The 23,918-nt window shown below is 43.4% G+C and overlaps 1 protein-coding gene across 1 annotated transcript; it reads left to right on the top strand.

Moving 5' to 3' along the window:
- Positions 1-651: 651 nt before the first annotated feature.
- On the top strand, positions 652-21,646 carry APH1B (aph-1 homolog B, gamma-secretase subunit). The gene is made up of 6 exons (XM_037910529.2): positions 652-1,024; positions 2,413-2,583; positions 4,677-4,750; positions 6,112-6,234; positions 14,249-14,376; positions 14,946-21,646. Exons 1-6 carry the CDS (start codon positions 912-914, stop codon positions 15,111-15,113), a joined length of 777 nt encoding a protein of 258 aa, XP_037766457.1. The 5' UTR covers positions 652-911; the 3' UTR covers positions 15,114-21,646.
- The last annotated feature ends 2,272 nt before the right edge of the window (positions 21,647-23,918 follow it).

The raw sequence follows: 23,918 nt of genomic DNA, 5'->3' as shown, positions 1-23,918 counted from the left end.
GAGTTTTTATGGTGACAAGTTCATCCATGTGACTAAAGAGAGGGGAAAAATTACCTTCTGCTTCCCAAATTGAACTTCCAGTTTTTCTTATTTAATTCAGGATCTCCTTTTTTAAGCTGCATGACAGGTATATTTAGCATATTTCATTATAATCAAGCATGTTTCCAGTTCCTTGAAGTTACTTATCTTTTTTTTTTCCACGCAACATATGTCCAGCCCTTCCCTTCCTATATAGCTGTGTTAGCATGAGTTCTTAGGTGAAGGCTAGGATTTTTGGACGAATGTAGGGGAGTTCTTTTCTTGAGCGAGTTGCTCACTATCACTTCATAACCTAGTGACCATCTTACCTAGTAAGCAAAAACACTGTCTGTCTTTAGGACGTAGTGTGCTGGCCCTGTAGGCTTTATAGCCAGCAGCTTGATAGGGACCCGGGGGTTGTGATAGCTCCTACTGTCAACGGACTATTGAAGGAGCTGGTGCTAAGCATACATCACCTCAAGCCAGCAGTAGTGAGGACTGTGCCGTAAAGGGCTAGCCCAGCCCTCCTCCAGCCTGACTCCTATGACACAACTAAAGCTTGTGTCAAGTCCTCAGGCTCGCCCTGAGCCCGCCCCACGAGCACGTCTCCCACCTCCCCCTGCCAGCCCTGGTCCCACCACGAGGGCTGTGGTCCTGGGGCCTTGCGAGGGGGGGGAGAATGCGCTGCTCTGAGGAGCCACACCCCAGCCAGTGACCCGGTTCCCTGCGTGGGCGCCAGGGCTCAGCTGTTCCCTCAGCCAGAATGTGCGCGGGGGGCGGCGGGGACGGGGCGGCGCCCGCGGGAGGCTGAAGCCCTGGGTCGGGCTCCAGCCCAGCAAGGGGCAGCAACAGCGGTGGGCTTTGGCCTGGGGGCGTGTCCAGGCTCCTCAGCCATGACCGCGGCAGTGTTCATTGGGTGCAGCCTCATCGCCTTCGGGCCGGCGCTTGCTTTGTGCGTCTGCACCATCGCCGCCGAACCGCTGCGCCTTGTCTTCCTCATCGCTGGGTGAGCCGGGCCGGGCCGGGCCGCGCCTGGGGGGAGGGGAGCGACAGCTGCCTGGGGCCTCCTGAGACCGCTCGGCAGTGACACAGCGCCTGGGCAGCGGCAGGTGGGGAGGCCCCTAGCTCTCCCCGCCCCCACGGGCGTCAGCCCCTTTCCGCGCCTTGACGGGAGGAACCCCTAGTCCTCCTGCCTCGGGCGTCAGCCCCTCTCTCTCCCCCACCCGGACAGGAGATACCCCGAGACTGTCCTCAGCCCGGGGGCTGCCCGCCCTCTGCCGTCGATGGTAGAAGCCCCCTGACCCCACCCTGTGGTACGGATCCCACCTCCCGGCGGGAGAAACCCCCAGACCCAGGCTGTATTTGTCGTTGTGACCTCAGATCCCACCTGAGCGTATCAGCCTCCTGATCCACTAAAGCCGGAGAGAGGTTGCATCTCAGTAAAACAGCAGGACCTCTCCCCTCCCCCGCAAAGGTCTGACACGCACCCCAGTTAGGGGGAAGTTAGGGGTGTGAGGAACACCAGCCTAGTACTAAGGTATGAGCCTCCCACTTCAGGAAGTTGGGTTTAGTGGCACATGTGGGGGACCCCAGCCCCCACTCCAGCTGTGGAGAGCACTAGAGGACTAACCCTTATTAAAGGATCACATTCTCCAGTGATAGCCCCTAGCGATGTTTATATGAAGCAGACAACAGGAGTAGGGTTATCACTGGAGAATAAGGATTGGAGGGGGGCTGTGTCCAGACAGTTGTGATTCTAAGTTGGGTGAACTCCTGGGTGCTACAGATCACATAGCAATGATGACAACCCTATGCTACCAAGAATTTACTCCCAAAGATCAGGGTTAAAACCATGTCTAGCAGCCATTCCCAAGTGCCTTGGCTCTGGTAGGAAATAGATGTTAGCAAAAATAGTTTTTAGCAGCAGTGCCCATATAACTCCTATTGAAAATAACATAGCCCAGTCAAAACCTTTTCACTGTTGTCTCAGACAGCATGATTGAGAGTGGTCAGTCCACTTCCTGCAACAGTTCAGTTTCCTTGTATAGTCAAGGCTCTCAAACGGTTTTCTGAAACCATTTTAATCACAGTATGCTCTGTCTACATTGGGGGTAAAACTGTTAGTCTAAGCTGTTTTTAAAATTAGTTTTTCAAATAATTTATTAGCATGGTAAATGGGGTCTGTGGGAGGGTATGTTTACTTTGTCACTCACTTCAAGACAGGCCTCCCTTGTCAATGCATCCGCTGCACTGAGGAGTCCCTTATTAGAGATTTAAACACACAAGCTATGGAATCTTTTTATTTATTTTTTTTGGTAATTGAATAGTATGAATGATGGATTGTCTCCTCTCTTCCCTGCTTCCCCTTCCTTTTTTTTTTTTTTTTAACTGTAGAGGTTTCTTCTGGCTGGTCTCGTTGCTGCTTTCTTCCCTTGTATGGTTCATTGCAGTGCAGATTGGTGGGAGCAACAGTGCATCAGTAAAGAAAAATTTGCTCATCTTTGGAGTGGTGTTCTCTGTCCTGCTCCAGGAAGTCTTCCGATTTGCCTATTACAAACTGTTAAAGTAAGTTAAATGTTTCTGGTGTCTCTTAGGCCTTGTCTACACTGCCACTTACAGTGCTGCAGCTTTCTCGCTTAGGGGTGTGAAAAAACACCCCCCTGAGCGCTGCAAGTTTCAGTGCTGTAAAGTGGCAGTGTAGACAGTGCACCAGCGCTGGGAGCTGCTCCCCTGGTGGGGGTGGGTTTTTTTACAGCGCTGGGAGAGCACTCTCCCAGCACTGGTGCTGCAACTACACAGCCGTGTTAAAGTGCTGCCACAGCAGCGTTTTAACGTTGCTAGTGAAGACGTACCCTTCCTCTTTCGAGGATCATACTGAATAGGTAGCCTGTTGTATGTCAGCACTCCTCTTACAGCCTCACCAGTTTCTGCATAGTTGGGGATTTAATAAGTTTCAAGTCCTTATGTTACAAAGAAAACTTTCTAAACGTGACTTGAAAATCAGATTTGAAAGTGTTGTACTATATTCAGATTGAAGATTAATTTGTCTGTTGGGTTTGTTATTTTTATCAATGTATGAGTGTTATCTTTCCTATAATAAGACCATCCTTGGGTATAGAAAGAATTTAAAAATAAAGAACTTGGGTCTCATCTGTCAATGATCTCCATAAAAAAATCTTGATTGTTAATTAGAACAAACTCCAATGTTTCAGCCTTGTATCTTGACATTTTTGTGAATTATTGTTGTCCCCCACTTGTGAATTTTCCAGAATTTCTGATTCCTCACTGCTATATCAGTAATTTAGTTATTAAAAACTCAGATTAAATCTTTGATCCTATATCCCTAAGCAAAATGAAGTCTGAAAAATATAGCATCTAGGAAAAAGTTTTAAAATACAATGTTTTTATTTCTTTAAATTCCGTCTAAGCCAGAATACAAAATTAATACAGGCTGGAAAACTGGGGGAACTGAGTAACAGTGTCGTATGGTAGCATTTTAGATCATGATAATTTACATCCTGTGAATGCTGTAGAAACAGCAGTTGAGTGAACATGGCTGACTGCAAGAACAACAGCTTGTCTCACTGACCTCAATAAGAAATGCATGCACAACTCGTGATTATTACATGATGATATAAGTGGTGTCATTTCACGTGACACAAATGTTACTCTCCACTGCTACCATTTTTGCAAAAGAATCAGATATCAAATCCATCTTTTACAAGTGGCTTCACAATATTTAGGTATTGGCTAAAAATATTTGCAAAATAATCAAGGTATCTGCTTAGGCAGTTTTATTTCAAAGACCAGTGAATGAGGGTAGGTAAACCAGAAGAAAATCTTTATTTTTGTTCTTGGCATCAGAATAATTAGTGTAAACCCTGTAACAAGTTCTAACAAATCTTTCCAAATTCTTATTAGTAAACTAAATTTTGCTTGGACAAAGATTCTTAAGGTACTTGGCATTAATTTGAGGTTTTAACATTTGAGTCCCTGAAAAGAGTACAGACATGGGCACTGATCCTGCAAAGAATTAAGCGTATGTGTAGCTTTATGCACTGTGAGCAATCCCATTTAAGTTATTTAACTTAAGCATATGAGTAAGTCTTTGCAGGATCAGGACCAAGATATACTAACTGTTAGAGCTAACCCCCTCCCCCCCCCCCCATTAGAAATTCCACTGAATAGGCCGAAAAGTTTGGCTTAGGTTTTCCTGGGTCTGTTTATGCAGAACTAAAATATTATAGGTGGGGCTGGTAGCACCATCTATTATGAAGGCTGCCCAACATGTCTTATTATAATATCCTGTTTTCAGTTGTGTATAACTTTGCCCATCTTCAACCACATGGTCTGAAATTTTCCATGCTGGATGTCTACCACAGGGTGAATTTTTTTGGAAAAAATTTCAGCCAAAATATTTCAACCATTTCTGAGAATGAGACTATGAGAAAATAAGTTGTTTTGCCCGCGTTGAAAAATTCTGGTGACCTTTGCTTTGAAAAGCCTCCTCCCATCCTTTGCATATAATTATTTAAGTGGCTTTCCTGTTTCATTTAGATGTTTAAAAATAAGATCTGACTAGTTTGAAGTAGCAAAGTTGAAAAATAGAATGTATGGACATTAAAATATTACTTTTAAAAATATTGTCTTTATTTCAGAAAAGCTAATAAGGGCTTAACGACTATAAGCCAGGAGGAAACCATACCCATCTCTGTCAGACAGTTGTCCTATGGTAAGTTGAAATGCAGACAAAACTATTTAACATGTACCCCAAAAAGTCATGTTAGGAAAAAAAAGATCATTTGTAAAATATTATAGTCACAGAAAATGTTAACTTTTGCAAGCAGACTGTGTGTTTATTTGCTACTCATTTTTATTTGTTTCACAAAGTCTTGTAGACTCCAACAGGCATTTAAAAACATACTTTATAGATGTTCAGTTTACGTAAGGCAAAAGGTATCAAAATAATTTTATCATTAACATCAAAAGAAAGTTGTTAGTGAAAAGCACTACAATTGCTAAGAATTATTTTCTCAAATTCACAGCCATTTTACAACCATTGGCTAATTAATTCTTACAAATGCCCCAGGAGCTAGGTAATTATTTTCATCCCTACTTCATAAATGGGAAAATTGACTTTTGTAAAAAAAAAAAAAAAAAACAAACTTGCCCAAGATCCTAGAGGCAGTTACTGTGAGAATGAGTATTAGAATTCAGGAATTCCATATTCCCAGTTCTCTGGTTAATCTACTAGACCACACTGTTTCTCAAGATCTTTTTTTTTTTTTTTGAGCTCAGTTCATTTGTGTGAAGATGACCAGGGTTGTGCTGAAATATGAGATGCAGTAAAACTATGATTCTACTTTGTCATGAAGCATTATGTTAATTCTGTATATATCTTTCGATAAAGTTCAGTCTCTGTAGTTTGCAGAAAAATATATATTATCCTTTTTTAAAAAATCATGTGGATTTAGCACTTGTGAAAGATAACATGTTAACAGCTCTGAAAAATGAAGTTATCTCTCTATAGAAGAGATGTTCTATAATAGAGGCAATGTCAGTGCCCACATGAGCCAGCCAGCATATCTCAACCTTGACCTTGCAACCTACCTCTTACCTTTTGGGGTGAGATGGCGCTTCAGTCTCCAAGCCCATTTTGTCCTTGTCTCTTCTAATGAAACTGCCATCAATTGAGAGGAGACAATAATACCCAAGTTCTGATTCTAGCTCTGACATGGATTCGCTCTATGGTCTTTGAAAAATCACTTAACCGCTCTCTCCCACTTCCATGTTGAGGCAATGGGGATAATTATATTTGTTCACTTCACAGCAGAATTGTGAGTGTTGCTTGATGTTTGTAAAGCACTTTGAAGATGTAAAGTCCTATGTAAGTTCTAAGTATTCTTCTCCTCCTAAAGAATTAATTGGTTTCCAATAAAAATGGAATGTAGGAATGAAATGGAGAGATTCCTTAGAATTCTTTGGTCTTTGAATATGACTTCACTTATAAAATCTTGCCACCTACAGGTAATGTGAGGATTTCTAAAGACTTGTAATTAGTCTCTTCTGTGTTTGTGTGTTTTCTTTGTGTAGTGTCTGGCCTGGGTTTTGGGATCATGAGTGGAATATTTTCTCTTGTGAATATCCTGACTGACTCCTTGGGACCAGGCACAGTGGGTATTTATGGAGATTCTCCTCAGTACTTCGTGGCTTCTGGTAGGTAAATCTGTGCATGGGAGTGTGGCCTGATGATTGTTATGGGGGCTGAGGGGCAAGTGAAGACTGAATTTATTCAGTTATTTTTTTCTGAAAAACGCCTAACATTTCCTTGTATAAGTGGCCCATGGAAAACTTTATTTAACCCATTATAAGGGCTTTAACTGTACTGTGAGATATTTGTGTATATCTTAGTATACATTTGAGAAAACATAACTTTCTCTAAACAGTTATGTTAATTTGGCTCATGAAGCACAGGATTAATTAAGAATTCAGCTTTTTAAGAAATATTTTACTGGTTTTGCCTCTAGAAATTCAGGGTCCCAACTGGTTGGAAGTCAGTCAATCTCACATTGGTAAACATCCAACATTCAGTGTGTTATATAGGGGGTGTATTATTTTTCTGGAACTTAAAGCCTGTTGTAAATATTTAAATTTTGGTGTACTTTATGGCTTTTTAAAAATATGCTACTTTCTTGACTTCAAAGAAAGTTTGTTTAATGAGACATTTAAGTGTAATACACTAGAGGTTGCAATGACATCAAATTATAAAGAATGTAAATCACTTGTATTTATTTATGTATACTGTGTAACTGTTTATTGGCCTTTTCCTTAAACGGTATTCCTCCCACATATGAAAGTCTGAAACTACTATAACACAGATTAGGGCTTTGGCACTGTTCTTTCTTATTTTATATTTCTTTGAAGTCAGATATGTTTGTCATTCTGATCTTGATTATTGCAAAACAAGAGTATCTCTTTAGGTAATGCAAAGCTAAGGTAAATACATTTTTCTGAATGAGGCTTGCTGGACACCTTGGGTGTTTATCTCACGGTTAATATATAAGTCAGATCACCAGGATCTTGCATAAATAATACCCCTAGTAATATGAAAACATCAACTTTGAATTATTGCAGAAGAATAGAACAAGAGCAAGATATATTTCCAAAATGTCATGTTTTGGAAAGGGTATATGCTTTGATAAGTTATCCATGGTCTCTGGTGGTGTTTTCAAAAGAAACTGATTAGGGGATTCTTTCTTTTAGTGGATGCGAGCAGTGTACATTCATTAAAACTTGCCTTCCTGTAAGGTAGACATTTCATCTGGAATTGAAATAAAATAAAAATGAAAGGACCATACTTTAGGCCAGACTGTTTAAACATATGCTCGCTGCTAGGCTCTGGTTGAGAAAAATAAACTCTCTCTGCTGGTGTAGTGGCTGGTAGAGAGAAATAGATTCTTTGTGCAAGTTCAACTGGATACATTAAAAATTGGTAGGAAAAATTGGATCGTTTGACTGCAGCACTGACCGGGTTTGGCTAGGTCCTTGCCTCTGTTAGGGTCAAATATTGTTCTGTTTTGCAGAAATACTAACTCACTCATCTATTATTTTCCCTAATGGCTTTTGATCCCTCCACCATAAAGCCGAGTCTACAATGGTTGCCAGGAAAGGAATCACTCCTAGCCCTGTTACGGAAGTGTCAGTTGTCCATAGAGGCATGAATAGTGGAGAAGCAGAGCTTCTGTTGGATTATCATAAGGTTCTTCCTTGAGTTTTTTAAGGAATGTCCACTCATTTGTAAATAATTTTGGCAGTGGAGGACCTGACAGGGTTAAAGGTACAATAGGTTTTTATCAGATTTTACAAATTTTAAGTTGCCCTATTTGTTAATTGCCTTACTTCCTAATTATTAACAATAATTTGAGTTGCCATGGACTTGGTTTTGCTTGTTGAACATCACAAAGCAAGAAATTGTTCTTTTTGTTTGTTAAACACGCAGAAAGCAAAGAACTAGGCAGAAAATGTTAATGAAAAAGTTAAAAACAAAGTTTTCATTTCAACACATTGCCTTATTCCCTCTCCCTCTCTTTGTATAGAGACTTACAGGGGGTAAAATGCTTACTTGAAATTCCCTTACACGTGGCATAACATCTTGGTGAGAAATAAGTGGTTCAGTCACTTTATGTGACAGGTGTCTGTTTCTGTTGTTCAGTCCTTTTTCTTAAGCCAATAGAACACAGAGAGAAGAGAGTAGCGCCAAAAAAAAAAAAAGGCAGCTGGTTGTAGGTCCATTGCTGAAAGATCACAGAAAAAGTACACAACATATGACCCAATTTTATTGATTCTGAATACCCTATATCAGTGATAGAAGCCTGTGGAAGATCTTGGGAAGAACAGTAGAAATGTGAATCCATAAATGTATAAAGTCAGTCTAGATCAGTGGTGCCCAAACTGGGGTTTGCGAACCCCTGGGGGTTTGCAGAACGTTACAGGGGGTTCACCAGAAAAATTTCACGAATGGCGGCCAGAGGACCCCGGGCATTGGAGGCAGCAAGTGGGACCTGGTTGCAGGGCAGACAGCCCGAGCCCCAGGGAGAGCAGGGCCGGGCAGTTGGGGCTGGCAGCCCGAGCCCTGCCCCCGTGAGCGGGGGAGCCCGAACCCCAGTGCTCCGTTCGGGGCTGGCAGCCTGAGCCCCAGGGAGAGCGGGGCCGGGCAGTTGGGGCTGGCAGCCCAAGCCCTGCCCCCATCAGCGGGAGAGCCGGCTGCCCGAACCCCAGCGTTCCACGCGGGGCTGGCAGTCCAAGCCCTGCCCCCGGGAGTGGGGGAGCCGGCAGCCTGAGCCCCAGGGAGAGCAGGGACCTGCAGGCCGAGCTGAGTGGAGCTTAGTTGACCGGGGCGGTCAGTGGGGTCCAGCAGCAGGAGCCCCACGGAGTGCGGAGGACATTTAAACTTAAATCCCTGGAAATATTCATTTGTAGGAGGGGGTTCACGAGATTTCACAATTTAGTGAAAGGGGTTCGCGGGCTGTTAAAGTTTGGGAACCACTGGTCTAGATCCTGACATATTTAAGAACACCGTACGTGTGTTGTTGATTGTACAGAAAGATCCATCATTTTTAAACATTTACACTTGTGTTGAGGTAAGATGTGTCCAAAATTATGCACATTTTTTTACAAAAATTGACAGTTGTGTAGCTAGCTTCCTTGGCTACAGTGTTACAATTAATCTCCTGATACCTCTTTAATTAACTATTGTTGCCTCTTTAAAAAGTGTAAGTGTGTGTGTGTGGGTGTGTAGAGAGTTTTTCTTCAAAACAACCATTAGACACTTTGTATTGTGATTAGTGTATATTTTTATGGTGTTTATTGCAACCCTACGACACTTTAAGGAACTGTAAACTATAAATACACAACTAATGTTAAGTTTCCAGCTTTTTTGTTGCATAACAGGTGTGCCCAAACTTCCTGTTGTTGTTTAAAACTTTAAATCAAACTGTTAAGTTGTACTATGAAGAAACTGAAACATTCTTAACCAAGCTACCCAATTTAATTTGGCAATATTTAGTCCCTAGATGGTGCTATCTCACATCACTGTGACTTCATATGTTTGTGATTTCATGTAATTTAAATGTCTTTCTAATTTTTGTTTTAAGAGAAAAGATAAGAATTAAACTCTCCATTTCCTTTTTGGAAGTTCCACTTTTCTCAGATTACAAAATATAAATATTTTATTCAAAGAAGAACAGTGCATTATTGAAATGTTATATTTGATTTCTTTGAGAGCACCTATTTTAATCGTACCAGATGCTGTTGACCTTAGTTTATGCTTTTGAAATATGAGATCTTTTTGATAAAAAGGCAAGGTTTTTTAATATGTATTTGTTTGATTTTTTTTCCCCTTTGAGATCTTGTGAACGTGCTCAGTTGGTGTAGACCAATAGCTCAGTTATTTCAATTGTCTGCCCCCTGCTTTTTAAACTTGGATAGTTGTGTATTAATTGACTACATTAATAAAGACCCCAATCTAATGGAGCAGTGACTCAGGTACATGCTTTCCTCTTGTCCTAAGACACCACAGAAACAACTCTGTGCAGTAAAGGCAACACAGAGTGACAGGTGAAAAAGGTAGGCATTCAACTTCTGTGTCAAAATTTCGTATATGAGCCCTAAATCATGGTTTGCTTTATATCAACATTACAATCCCCAGAGGAAGTTCCAAACCTAAAGTCCCTACACAGTTTTTCTGAATAGCCCTATTTTAATATGAGCAATTTCCAACTGGTTGCTTAAGTGGTCAGAAAACTAAATATGAGTGTTTTTGTCAGACTGTTTTGTCACATTTTCTAAGCAGCTGTAAAACTCAGCATGGTAAATGGAATCTACCTTACCGGCCACAGTAGTGGCGGCAGGGAGCCCCAGGCCATTTAAATTACTGCCGGACCCCTGGGGCTCCCGGCTGCTGCAGGACCCCCGGGGCTCCCGGCAGCGGAGCTCTGGAGGCAGTTTAAAGGGCCCAGGGCTCTGCCGCAGTAGTGGCAGCTGGAGCCCCGGGCCCTTTAATTTGCTGCCAGAGCCCTACTGCTGGAGCCCTGGGGCTCCGGCATTGATTTAAAAAGCCTGGGGCTCCCCACAGCAGCCAGAGCCCTGGGCCCTTTACATTGCCGCCAGAGCCCTGGGGCTCCCAGCCACCGCTGCTACCCCAGGGCTCTGGCAGCAGGTCTCTGGTGGCGATTTAAAGGGTCCGGGGCTCCAGCCGCCACTACCGCAGCAGAGCCCCAGGCTGTTTAAATTGCCAGCCTGGGGAAGCTGTCCCCTGCCGGTACGGTTGGCTGTGTACTGGACCGTACTGGCTTACTTTCACCTCTGTGGGTGTTACAAATAATCAGGCGTCCTTGGGAGTGCGCGTGGTCTAATGGATAGGGTTTTGGCCTTGGAGTTAAGAGTTGTGGATGCCATTCCCAGCTCTTCCAGTGACCTTGGGCAAGCCACTTCCCCCCTCTGTGCCTCTGTTTCCTCTCCCATCTTTTTCCTCATTTTGATTGTAATATTTTGAGGACAGAAATTCTCTCTTACTATTTGTCTGTTTGCTCTTTGGGGCTGGGACTGTCATTTATTGTATGTTTGTACTGCTCCTAACACAATGGGGTTCAACCTGGTTGACAACTCTAGGTGATACTACAGTATAAACTTAAATAGTAAAATAATAATGGGACCCTAATCCCAACTGGAACCCCTGGATGCTTCTTTACGTCAAATAATAATGCTGCTGCCTCTTGTATAACTGCTCATTCTGCTGCTCATAATTTGGTTATTAAATTATGGCACTTTCAGCATGCCATTGGGAAGCTAGGTACATCCAACATGGGTCTCTAATTCTGAAAATCAGATGCCACGTCAGTTAAAAAGCAAATTGAGTACTTTATGCCAAAATTTAACAATTTTCCAATGCGTTTTAGCACCCAGTATCTCCTGACTGCATAAGCAGAGCATAATATATGCTGTGTGCTACATAAATAGTGTCTAAATATTTCATGGTAGTATGCTGGATGAGTGAGTGTGTGTGTGTTTGTTTAAAGCAGATGTTTACAATCCAGTGTCAGTGATCACCAGATTTTAGTAATTTTAAAATGGATCAAACACCCTTTTTTGTTTACTCCTTCCTATAACTCGTATTTATGGTTTAGCACAGTGCTTCTCAAACTATTGTACTGGTGACTCCTTTCACATAGCAAGCCTTGAGCGTGGACCCCCCTCCCCCATAAATTAAAAACACTTGTTTATATATTTTACACCATTATAAATGCTGGAGGCAAAGTGGGGTTTGGGGTGGAGGCTGACAGCTCGTGACACCCCATGTAATAACTTTGCAACCCGCTGAAGGGTCCCGACTCCCAGTTTGAGAACCCCTGGATTAGCATGTCCTAAAAGCAACGCAAACTATGCAACCTGGACTTTTTTTTGTACCTTTCCATTTTATGTAGTACATTCAAGAGGTAACATTTAAAAACAAAGATTTATTTTCACCTTTTTATACACAAATATGAGCAGAGTCTGTAAAAATATACTAGAGGACTTCAAAAATTAACAAATATACATGACCCACAACAGGGCTGGTGCAAGGTTGTTTCGCGCCCTAGGCGAAACTTTCACCATGCACCGCCCCCCCTCCCCCCCCGATCCTGGAGCCCTGCAGCAGCTCCCCGCCCCCCCCCAGCAGCTCCCCCGGCCCCCTTCCTTCCTCCCCTCGGTGCCCTCCCTGTGGCAGCTCTCCTCGCCCCCCCCCCTCGGCGCCCCCCCTGCGGCAGCTTCCCTCGGCTCCCTCCCTTCCTCGGCACCCTCCCTTGGCCCCCACCGCGGCAGCTCCCCTCGGCCTGGGGAGCCGCGTGCGGCAACTCCCCGCTGTACGGCGGCTCCCCGCCCCAGCTCACCTCTGCTCTGCCTCCTCCCGGAGCACGCCGCCGCTTCTCCCGCCTCCCAGGCTTGCCGCGCCAATCAGCTGTTTGGCGCGCAAGCTGGGGAGGGAGAGAAGCAGAGCGGTGCGGCGTGCTCAGGGGAGGAGGCGGAGCAGAGATGAGCTGGGGCGGGGAGCGGTTCCCCTGTGCGCTGTCCCCCCCCCATTACTTGCTGCAGGCGGCCCTCCCCGCACTCCCCTTCCCCAGCTCACCTCCGCTCCACTGCCTCCCCAGAGCACGCTTTTGGCCGCTCCCAACCACTTGGCGCCTGGCTTCTTTTAAAGGGGTGTTGCCATGTGGATTATGCCTGAAGTTTACATTTTCTAAAAATATAGAGAAATTTATACTATGTGGTTATTTAAAAAAAAAAAAAACCCCAAACCCTAAATACTATAAAGCAAAATAGTTATTTGCATTTAAATTATTCCTCTGCAGTTTGGCCATACAAACCTTGCAGCATTTGCCCCTGTATAATTATGGCCCAAGCTACGTGAAATGCAGAAATAAACAGCAATAATTGTAAGAAGTAAATTTTGATTTTTAAAAATAGTAATTGGACCAGAGAGTGTGGGAGTGAGTGTAGAGCCCACTGGTTAGGGCACTCACGTGGAAACGGAGACCCAGGTTCCAGTCCCCCTGCTCCATTGAGTATTTAATTATTTTTATGCAGTGAAACAGCTTCAACAGGAGGGAGTGGGAGAGCTCTGCCCCAGAATACTCCATACCCCAATGATTAGGACACTCTCCTAAGAGGTGAGACACCCCAGTTCAAATCCCTTCTCCACATCAGGCAGAGGGAGGAATTGAACTTAGGTTGCCCATATTCTGGGTGAGTGCTCTAACCATTGAGATAAAAGTTATAAGTCAGGGGCACTTCCTCTTCTGCCCCCACTCCCTTTTGTGTGGGATTTGGTGTACTCTGAGCATGCCTACCATATCAGTCCCCTCTGACAAGATAAACGGCGGAAAGCCTATTTTGAGAATCCGCTGGGGCTGAGGTGCAAGATAGTTGCCCAAGTGCCTAGACTGAGCAGTTGTGCTCACAGGCAGAAACTTAGGCACCCAGGATTCTTTCATGGTGAAAATTTAGGTGCCTTCTGACTTTAGGCACCTACAGAGCTAGGTAGCAGCTGAGCAGAAACTTGGGGGATCTCAGTGGCACATAAATGTTGGATTGAGGTGCCTACCTTGTCAGTTAGGTGCCTCAGTTCTTTTGTGGACCTAGCGCTTAGTCCCTTTGTCCTTTTTGCTGTACAATACTAGTAAGCAGGATTGTCTTTCTTTCAACTAGTTTTGAAGTTTAAAACCCATTTATTTTGTTCTTTGCTTCAGGATATAAATGTATTTCAGGTTATAAATGTAACTTTTACCCACTTCCCTACCTCTTCCAAATATGGATTTGAAATCCTCCACTGGAAGACAAGGAAAACAGTCCCTATTTCTTATGCATAGTGAAGGAGGAGCAGTAGATCCGATCAGTTGTGTGAATAGTTTTGCTATAATGCTGTATAAGTCCTGGGATAAGCACATCAGAACCAATCGTTTAGATAATAATGTGTGTTTTTGGCTGCCTAGCTATATTACATTTACAGCTGTTGCTAATGTGTGTGCAAAATACATGGAGTTTTTTGTTCTCTTGTGTAGACTGTTGTACAGGTATTAATGGATACTCATACTACAAGTTTGAACCAGAGGTTGTGTGGATGAATGAAAACACTGTGTGTGTGTACATTTAATGCCTTACCAGTAATGAGGACTCATGATATACTGTCTTTCAGCATTCATGACTTTGGCCATTGTTCTGCTGCACATTTTTTGGGGCATTGTATTTTTTGATGCTTGTGAAAAGAAGAAGTGGTGGGCACTGGCACTGGTCATCCTGAGCCATTTGCTGGTATCAGGTCTGGTGAGTTCACCTGTCATTATATATTCTTAAAGCCTGCTAGATTGATATGAGGGGAGGGGAAGAATGGAATAAATTTCTGATTAGGGTTGCTGATCATGGCTTTAATAATCAAACGAAAATGCTAATTAATGAATTATTTGTAGGGTGAAAGCCAAACAAGTATTTTCACTCAAGCAATTGTTTGTCTGATTCTTAATATCCAATAATTTTCTAGTCAGGGGATAGATTTGTCCTTTGCATTATTTGCCTACCCCATTGTTTTTAAGTTGTCTTTTGTAAGCATTTTTGGTACAAAATAGTCTGGGGCCACAAGATGCGCAGTGGCTAACTGTTGAAATGCAGCAACATCTGCAATGAAGAGCTGCAGTTAGGGCGCTGCCACATGCCGAATTTTGGCCAAGATACTTGGCAAACTCTTGACGTATTAAAAATAGTCCCCCTAGCTTGTTAGTATCCATGCAGAGCAGGCAGCCTGGATTTCTAAGATCTCATCTGATTAAAAGAACTTTGGATTGTTAATTTAATTGTTGCTGTTCAACTGAACTATGATTTTTCTTTTCCTTTTGCAGACTTTCCTGAATCCTCAGTACGAAGGCAGCCTAGTGCCATCTTACATTATCATGATGCTCATGGGTACCTGGGCTTTCTTCACTGCTGGTGGCTCCCTTAGAAATCTGAAACTGTGTCTGATGTGCAGAGACAAGGACTTCCTTCTAGCCAACCAGCGCCCCAGATAACCTCTAAGCATCTGGATTTTACCCATCCATCTCTCTACATGTTTAGTGAAAGCACAACTGGTGCCTGCTTGACCTTCCTTGAATGCTAAGTTGAGATATTTATGTATTCCTGTGTAACTTGGCTTCTTTCAGCAGCTGTCTGAACTGCATATGTGAGTGAAATCTCCTTAAGAGTACCCAGAAATTAGACAATTTACATATTAGCTGCTGCTTTATGCACTAAGTTTGGGCTGAGTTAATAGAACAAATGAACAATATAAAACATGGATAGACTAGATTTAAAACTAAAAGGCTATCTGCTAACTTCAGTTGTGAACTACACATCCACTTTGCTATAGAATTAATAAAGATAACATTTTATTGTGCCACAATGAAGTTCTAGATGCAATAAAGAAAAAACACAGTTTTCCTATGGTGTTTTAGCCAAAGTTAAGATGTTTCCTTTTTTAAAAAGTTATAATATTTAATAGGATTTCTGAATTGTTAAAATATGTTTTAGAGCATAGTGCAATAACTTCTCTGTGTAAATATTAGAAATATTCCTTCAGGACTACATTGTTTGTATAGTAGAGATGAGACACAAGGGACCATAACTTTTTCTGACTCCTGAATGAATTTTGAAATGCACTCAGGGTATGTCTACACTACAAAATTAGGTCAATTTTATTTAAGTCAACACTGAGCCTCTGATTTAAGCAAGTTGATTCTGCATGCCCCACTATGCACATTGTATCAGCGGAGCGCGTTCTCACTAGCAGGGCTTGTATCGACTCATGGAGCGCTGCATTGTGGGTAGCTATCCCACAGTGCATGGAGCCGAGTGGAATGTTGGGTTGGGCTTGGGCAATGCTTCATGGGGCCAAAACATTCGCGCGGGTGGTTATGGGAACATGGTATTAGCCTCCCATGATGCACTTACCTCTCTCCCTCCCTGAAATCAACAGCAAACAAACCAAGCCTTTTTTTTTCCTAAACCTGGATTACCCGCACAGACGCCATAGCATGGCAAGCATGGACCCCGCTCAGCTGTACACTGTTGTTGTGAGTATTACAAACACCTCACACCTTATCCTGCAGTATTTGCTAAGCAGGAGCTGCCATACAGAATAACGTGATGCCATGCAAGCAGCCCTGCTGGAAGCCATGGAGCAGAGCAATTGCAGATGCTGGCGACAGTTGTGTATCACCTTGACAGTGGAGTGCTGCTTCTGGACCCAGGAAACAAGCACTGACTGGTGGGACCACATAGTTATGCAGCTATTGGATGATGAGCAGTGGCTGCAGAACTTTTGAATGCGCAAGGCTACTTTCATGGAACTGTGCGAAGAGCTTTCATCAGCCCTGAAGTGCAGCGATACTAAAATGAGATCTGCTCTGACAGTTGAGAAGCGATTGGCGATAGCTCTGTGGAAGCTTGCAACATCAGACTGCTACCAGTCAGTGGAAAATCAATTTGGAGTGGGTAAATCTATCGTGGGGTCTGTTGTGATCCAAGTTGCCAGGGCAATCAATAGACTTCTGCTAAGAAGTGTAGTGACTCTGGGAAATGTGCAGGACATAGTGGATGGTTTTGCCACAATGGGGTTCCCTAACTGCGGTGAGGCAATAGACGGAATGCATTTCCCTACCTTGGCACCAGACCACCTTGCCAAAGAGTACATAAATCTAAAGGGGTACTTCTCAATGGTGTTGCAAGTGCTGATGGATCACAGGGGCCATTTCACTGACATCCATGTGGGATGGCAGGGAAAGATGCATGACACACGCATCTTTAGGAACTCCGGTCTGGTCAGAAAGCTGCAAGCAGGGACTTTCTTTCCAGACTGCAAAATAACCGTTGGTGATGTTAAAATGCCAGTCATGATCCTGGGAGACCCAGCCTACCCCTTGCTCCCAAGGCTCATGAAGCCATACACAGGCAGCCTGGACAGCAGTAAGGAGTGGTTCAACCATAGGCTGAGCAAGTGCAGAATGGTGGTAGAATGTGCCTTTGGACGTTTAAAAGCCCGCTGGAATAGGTTGCTTACTAGGTTAGACCTCAGTGAAAGCAATATCCACATTGTTGTTGCTGTGTGCTCCGTAATATCTGTGAAACAAAGGGAGAAAAGTTTCCGGCGTGATGGCGGTGGTGGAGGCAGATTGCTTGGCAGCCAGACACCAGGACAATAAGAAGAGCACATCAAGGCACACTGCGTCTCCAAGAGGCTTTGAAAACTAGTTTCATCGATGACCCACAGTAATGTGACACTTATGTGTGTTGTTACTTACCTAGCTGTCCCCTTCATTGCATGTACTCCCCTGTAAACTACAACCCTGCTAACTGCTGTGTGCTGAATGAGTAAAGAGCCTTTTCTCCTCAGTCCATTGATTTTTATTATGCTCACAAACACTGAGAGACAGCAAAGAAAAGTAAGATAACCTGGGGCAAAAGGGCTGATAACACGGGGCTGGGGGGAAAAACAAGGAAGGCTTGCTTACAATTGCACTACAATAGCCATCAAAAGTGTGGGAATGGGCGCCTTCTGGTCCTTGTACCTTCCCCTGGAGTTGAGTGCAAGGGATACCGGACTTCCTTTCCCTCCGCCCCTCCCCTCCCCCACCCCGCATCCTAGGACGTCTGGGAGAGGAGGATGTGGAACTTGGCGACGATGGCAGCGGGTTCACCATAGGCTGCAGCAGGACTCTAGTGTCCAGCTGCCTTTCTTGAACCTCAGCCAGACGCCTCAAGGTTTCTGTTTGCTCCCTCATAATCGGCACCATCTCTCGTGCCTGTCACGCTCATCTTCCCTGCCTGCTCTTCTGTCCTTGTGGTCATTGTGCAGGCTCTCCAACAGTGCAATCCTCCATGTGCTGAGCTCTGTCTTGTCACTCTCGGAGGCATTAACTCATTGAACATGTCCTCCCAAGTCTTCTTTTTCTCCCTTCTAATTTGGGAAAGTCTCTGCATGGAGGATGCGCTTTTGGACAAGGTTTCAGCTACAAAGAATACAAAGCACGAGGGTAGCACTGACAGTGCATACATTGTTTCTGGTGCAAGTTTAAATCTTTTTATAAAAGAAACACCCCCTCAATGCACTTCCCTGCAAGTCACAACTTAAGGAGAATCGCTGGCTACTGCAAGAGTCGGTTTGCTGCTACAACCATGGTGAGTAAGGCCACAAGGCATGGGTGAGAGGTCTTGTGCTGCAGCTTTTGTTAAGACATACTTGGAATCAATGGTTGGAACCTCAGCACAACGCCCTTTCCCATAGCAACCTGGATGGTGCTTGAGGACAGGCACGAGTGTAAAGACCCACAAATAGTTTGATGGTTACAAAAGCGGCACTGAGTTGGGGTGGAAGGGAGACAAACAGGAAGGGTCGCACCCCTCCCCTTTTTAAATGCTGGCTGTAATACACAGTGATCCCTTCCAAGCACACAACAGGGCACTCTTGGGAAAGTGTGGTTGTGTGACCCAGAATTCACCAAATGGGGCGGATTACTTATCGAATTGCTTGCGGTTTAAGGGCTAGCATTAAAAACCTCCTAGGTGACCATAAGCGATATCCCTTTCCTGAGGGTAACAAAAGCGGAAAGGGAGCAGATGCTGCAAGCGCTGGCTACAGACCTGGTCCTTATGCTGCAATGCTGCGTGCCACAATGATGCCAGAAGAGTTAATACCTGAGTGACGCGGGAAAGTGTCCTACCGTGGTGGAGGTATCCACGGAGCGTTTTGGGGTAGTGGTGGGGTTGCCACCTAGAATCGCACGCAGCGCATCATCAAAGTTGCATGTCTGTGGCTCAGAACCAGAGCGACTGTTCATCTCCCTTGTCTTCTGGTACGCTTGCTGAAGCTCCTTTATTTTCATGCGGCACTGCTGTGTGTCCCTGGTGTATCCCTTCTCCCTCATGCCTGTGCGATTTTTGGCATAGATGTTAGTGTTTCTTCTGCTGGTTCGAAGTGCCGCCTGCACAGACTCTTCTCCCCAGACAGCAATAAGATCCACTACCTCCTGTGCGCTCCATGCTGGAGCGCGTTTGTGGCCTCGAGCATCCATTGTCAGCTGTGCTGGCGAGCTCTCCACGCTGATCAAACAGGAAATGAAAATTCAAAAGTTCCCGGGGCTTTACTAGTGGGGCGGTTGTTTCCTGTGTACTGGGTGAAGTGTGGTGGAGTTGAAAGTGCTCTCCAGAGCAGTCACAGCGGAGCACTGTGGGACGCCACCTGAAGGCCAATTCATTTGCATTACACAGCACAGTGTCTGCACTATCCCCATGTCGACACGTGGATGTCGACTGAAGCGCTACGCCTCTCGCAGAGGTGGAGTACAGAAGTTGACTTTACAAGCCCTTTAGGTCAGCAGAAGGGACTCGGTAGTGTAGACACATACATTATTAACTCGATCTAATGCAGCATATGTCGACCTAGCTTTGTAGTGTAGACCGGGCATTAGTCTTGAAAGGTATGTTGTGCCTTTATGCTGCTAGATTTCTGAAGACAAGGTAAAAAGTTTAACAAATCCAATACACATACTGTTTAATATAGCTGTCCTTTTGAGGCTTTTCGTTATAAGGCTACCAGTTGAAACTAAGTTACAGTACATTGCCTCTCATCTCTGTTATATAAACTCTGAGGGGATACCCTGGAGTTAGTTCTCACTGAAGAAAATCACGTAGCTGCTATTTTAATAAACCTCTTCCAGGGTGGTTAAAAGTTTTACCTAAACCATGAAGTAAAGCAGGAATAAGGCACCTCAAATCGATACTCATTTTTTTTACATGAAATGAATGCTGCTGAGTCTGTTTCCCACATGTATATCTACCGTATCATTACAGTATAATATAAAATGGTTAACGTAAATGGGAATGGGTTAGACTGCTACATTCAGACCTGGGTCTAATAAGGTGTTTGCAGTAATGATTTTTTTTAGCATAAGTATCGCAAAAGCAACATTTCAGTATATACTGGGTTCCTTTGGTTTACTTGGTTTAAAACAAACAAAATATTTAGTGAATTAAGATTTATCTGCAGTTTTGTGAGTTTAATTTATTTATCATTTATTCCTCCCTGAATTATATTTTGATAGACTGAAATGTAAGCATGTTAAAGTGACAAACTAGTACATCCTTGTAGGGCACCAAGACACACAGTGGCAAGCAGCTTGAATAGCTGTAATAACTGGTGTGCTATATCAGCACAATACATTTGTGATACTAGGGGTACTTTGACTCGGGATCCTATAGCACAGTAGATTAGTAATATGGTAAGATTTTATCACAGTAATGAAATATTTTTGTTTTATTTGAGGGTAGGTTTTTATTTTTGCTATTATATATGTTTAAACATATATTAACTTTGGACTCGAGCAGTTAAAATGTCTCTTTGTTAACTGTAAAGTGTTGTGCCATTTAACAATACTGAACTACGAAGTCATGTTGATTTTAAAATGTAATACTGTGACAGCACTCTTATTTAAGCATCGGCATTTATCAAAGAGAAATAAAAAGGAGATTTGAATTGCCTTTGGTACTATTTTATTTCCTCACTTGCAACCTTTAATTGGCAGAACAACTGTGAAACTGTTATGTGTTAATTGTTAATGTGTCAGTAGAGAGAATGAATGATCCAGAAGAGAAATGGGGGAATAATTGGTATAGGATTGGTACTAGTTTTGTGGGGGGGGGGTTGTTTTTAATTAGTGTGTCAGATTTTTTACAGTACAACAAAATTATGATAAATATAACGCATGAGAATTGGACGGCACTGGGATCAATACAAATATTGAAAGGGGGAGAGGAGATAACTTGGTAAGTTTTGAGTGTCACACCTAAACTTGGTAAAAGTATCACGCTCATTTTAGACCTAAATTAAACTGGCTTTTTGGAAACCTAGTGGTGATTGTTTGGTTACTGAAAATTGTTAGCAATGTTCACTCATATTAAGGCTTTAGAAAACTTTATATATGTTAATGTAATGCTGCATTGTTACATGTTTACATTTGGTCTGCACCTCAGTTTGAGTGTTGCAAATATTTTAATTGTCTGTTTTCCATTTGGGTTTTGGAGGGCTCAGATGCATGAGCAGTACAATATATCCAGAGTTTCTCTGCTCATCTAAGACTATTACCTTTGCAGAAGAATCCAGGCAACTCCTAGGAAGGCTGCTACGTGCAAACTAGAAATATTGGGTGGGATCCACAAAGGTACTTACGTGCCTAAGTCTGGGATTTAGGCACCTAAATCCTGGTTTGGCTCCACTGCAATCCACAAAATTCCTGCCAAACTCTGTAGTCACCTAAACTTGGTGCCTAAGTTTTCAGGGTGATAGTTTCCTAGATGCCTATGTTTCCTCCTCAGGCATCTGGATGCATAGAGGGAGGAGCACTGCATATGCCCTATCTCCCTGCCTGAGCTCCAAAGAGATTTACAAACCAAGGGAAGATAGGCATTGAGCAGCCTAAGGGCTAGTCTACACTGGCAACGTTAAAGTGCTGCTGCAGCAGTGCTTTAACATGGCTTGTGTAGTTGTGGCGGAGCGCTGGGAGACAGGTCTCCCAGCGCTCTAAAAAACCCACCTCCACGAGGGGCGTAGCTACCAGCGCTGGTGCTCTGTCTACACTGGCGCTTTACAGCGCTGAAACTTGCTGTGCTCAGGGGGGTGTTTTTTCACACCCCTGAGTGAGAAAGTTGCAGTGCTGTAAAGTGCCAGTGTAGACAAGCCCTTAGTCACATGCATGGCCCAATTCGGTAGGGCGTTCACAGAGTCCCATTCAAAATCCAGTGATGGTGTCACTGCCACATACCTTATGACTATTAGGTCAGTGGTTAGAGCACTTGCCTGGGTGGTGAGAGACCCAGGTTCAATTCCCCTTCTTATGCAGAGGGGGAGAAAGGATTTGAACTGGAGTATCCCACATCTCAGGAGAGGCGCTCTAAGCGCTTAGTTATGGGATATTCTAATGTGGGACACTTCAGTCTTTTCTGTTGAAGTTGTTCCACTTTGTATAAATAATGAAAGAGTGATTGGAGCAGAGGGACTGAACCTGGGGTCCGTCACTTCCCAGGTGGGTGCCTTAACCTCAGGACTTCAGTCAGTCTCTCTCTCTCTCTCTCTCTCTCTCTCTGGCTCAATGACTGTTCCACTGTGGATAAAAACTTTAAAATGATTGGCTAGCTTAGGCAGCTCCCTACCTAGCGTGCTGGTTTTTGTGGACTGCATTCTTTGGCGCCCGTCTCTTCCTGTTTTATTTAGAAACTAATGTGGAAAACCTATATTCTTTGAGTTGACAGTCTTTAATTTAGCTTTTACATAACACTTTCCTTTCTGTAGATCTTAGTGGTCTACAAAGGAAGGTCATTATAATGATCCCTTTTGTACAGATGGGCAAACTGCGGCCATCATCCCAGGATCACACAATGAGTTGGTGGTAGAGACAGGAATAGAATCCAGGTTTCAGTTTCTTAGTACAATACCCTGTTCGCTGGACACACTGCCTGTATCTTCCATCGAGCCTGTTTTCTCAAGAATAGGACAAACACCTGGTAGAGATTTTTAATTTAATTACTTAGACTCAGTTGTCAGCAGATATTTTTTCAGATCCACCCAAAACAATACAGCAGTGCTAATGCTTACATGATTTCATTAGCGTTCGAGACGCCAGAGAATATTTTAAACACTAGGTGGTTGCTAGTGGAGATTCTGGAATATTAGCCTATCTTACCAAGTGGTTGAAGTCATGTTTGTAGCTAAACTGTAATAATTAATTAGCAGCAGTCTCAGGGGCCTTGTTTAGTAGCTCCTCATTCTAAATTCCCTAGCCATAGTCCTGTCTGGCTAGCGCTAGTGGGCTCACCCCATCATATGCTCAAATACTTAATTGCCATCTCTGTTATGCTTTCAGGTAGAAAATTGTACTTTGGCTGCACAACCTGGTTTCTTGGTCCATTTTAGGATTTTACCAGTGATTGTGGTGACTCAGCAAGGGTGAAGGAGGTGGTTAGCAGTGCTCCTCCCTCTATGCATCCAGATGCCTGAGGAGGAAACATAGGCATCTAGGAAACTATCACCCTGAAAACTTAGGCGCCAAGTTTAGGTGACTACAGAGTTTGGCTGGAATTTTGTGGATTGCAGTGGAGCCAAACCAGGATTTAGGTGCCTAAATCCCAGATTTAGGCACGTAAGTTTAAGGGATGTTTAAGGGATGGTTTAAGTTTAAGGGATGGAGGTTGGCTTGAGACAGATGGGAGTATGGGAAGGAAAGCTGTGAGGCAGGGTGTGAGCTTGGTGGACCACACAAGTTGTTTTGCTTAGGCTTTGGAAAACTTGGGGCCAAGGCTATAATTAAGCAGCACTGTCATCTTCTATCAAGGGCCATACATACTTCCATAATTCAGGGAAGTGAAGGAGGCACTGGAATTTGAATTGTTTTGTGTTTTTGTTTTTAAATGTCAGCTGTATAAAGTGAGTTGGAGAACTAAGAAACTTTTTCAAACAGTTTATAATTCATCCAGGATCAACTGCATGTAGATGACCTTCAATAGAATTTCTCAACCTGTGTTTGCACTAGAAATCATCCAGATTCTGTTTGTGTGGTTAATGAAGTTAATATTTGAAAATGAATGAATTAGTAGAAGTACCTACACCAGTAATGGACTTAATTTGGTACATTGTGTGGTTATTTGCTGCAGCACATCATATCACGTATTTAAATGTCACTTCCCTTATTTTGCTAGTATCAACATTTATGTAAGTAAGAAAACATTTATTTGTATAAATTAGTACAAATTCTGAGACTGATCAAGATTCCAAAGAGCTAAATAGGATT

The sequence above is a fragment of the Chelonia mydas genome, chromosome 10 (genome assembly GCF_015237465.2).
Source record: "Chelonia mydas isolate rCheMyd1 chromosome 10, rCheMyd1.pri.v2, whole genome shotgun sequence".
Classification (NCBI taxonomy): domain Eukaryota; kingdom Metazoa; phylum Chordata; order Testudines; family Cheloniidae; genus Chelonia; species Chelonia mydas.
This window is presented reverse-complemented; position numbering and strand designations above follow the sequence as displayed.

Coding starts and splice junctions, on each gene's coding strand:
- APH1B (XM_037910529.2), top strand. CDS start 912: ATGACCGCGGCAGTGTTCATTGGGTGCAGCCTCATCGCCTTCGGGCCG. Junction 2,584..4,676: donor GCCTATTACAAACTGTTAAA/GTAAGTTAAATG, acceptor TCTTTATTTCAG/AAAAGCTAATAAGGGCTTAA. Junction 4,751..6,111: donor TGTCAGACAGTTGTCCTATG/GTAAGTTGAAAT, acceptor TTCTTTGTGTAG/TGTCTGGCCTGGGTTTTGGG.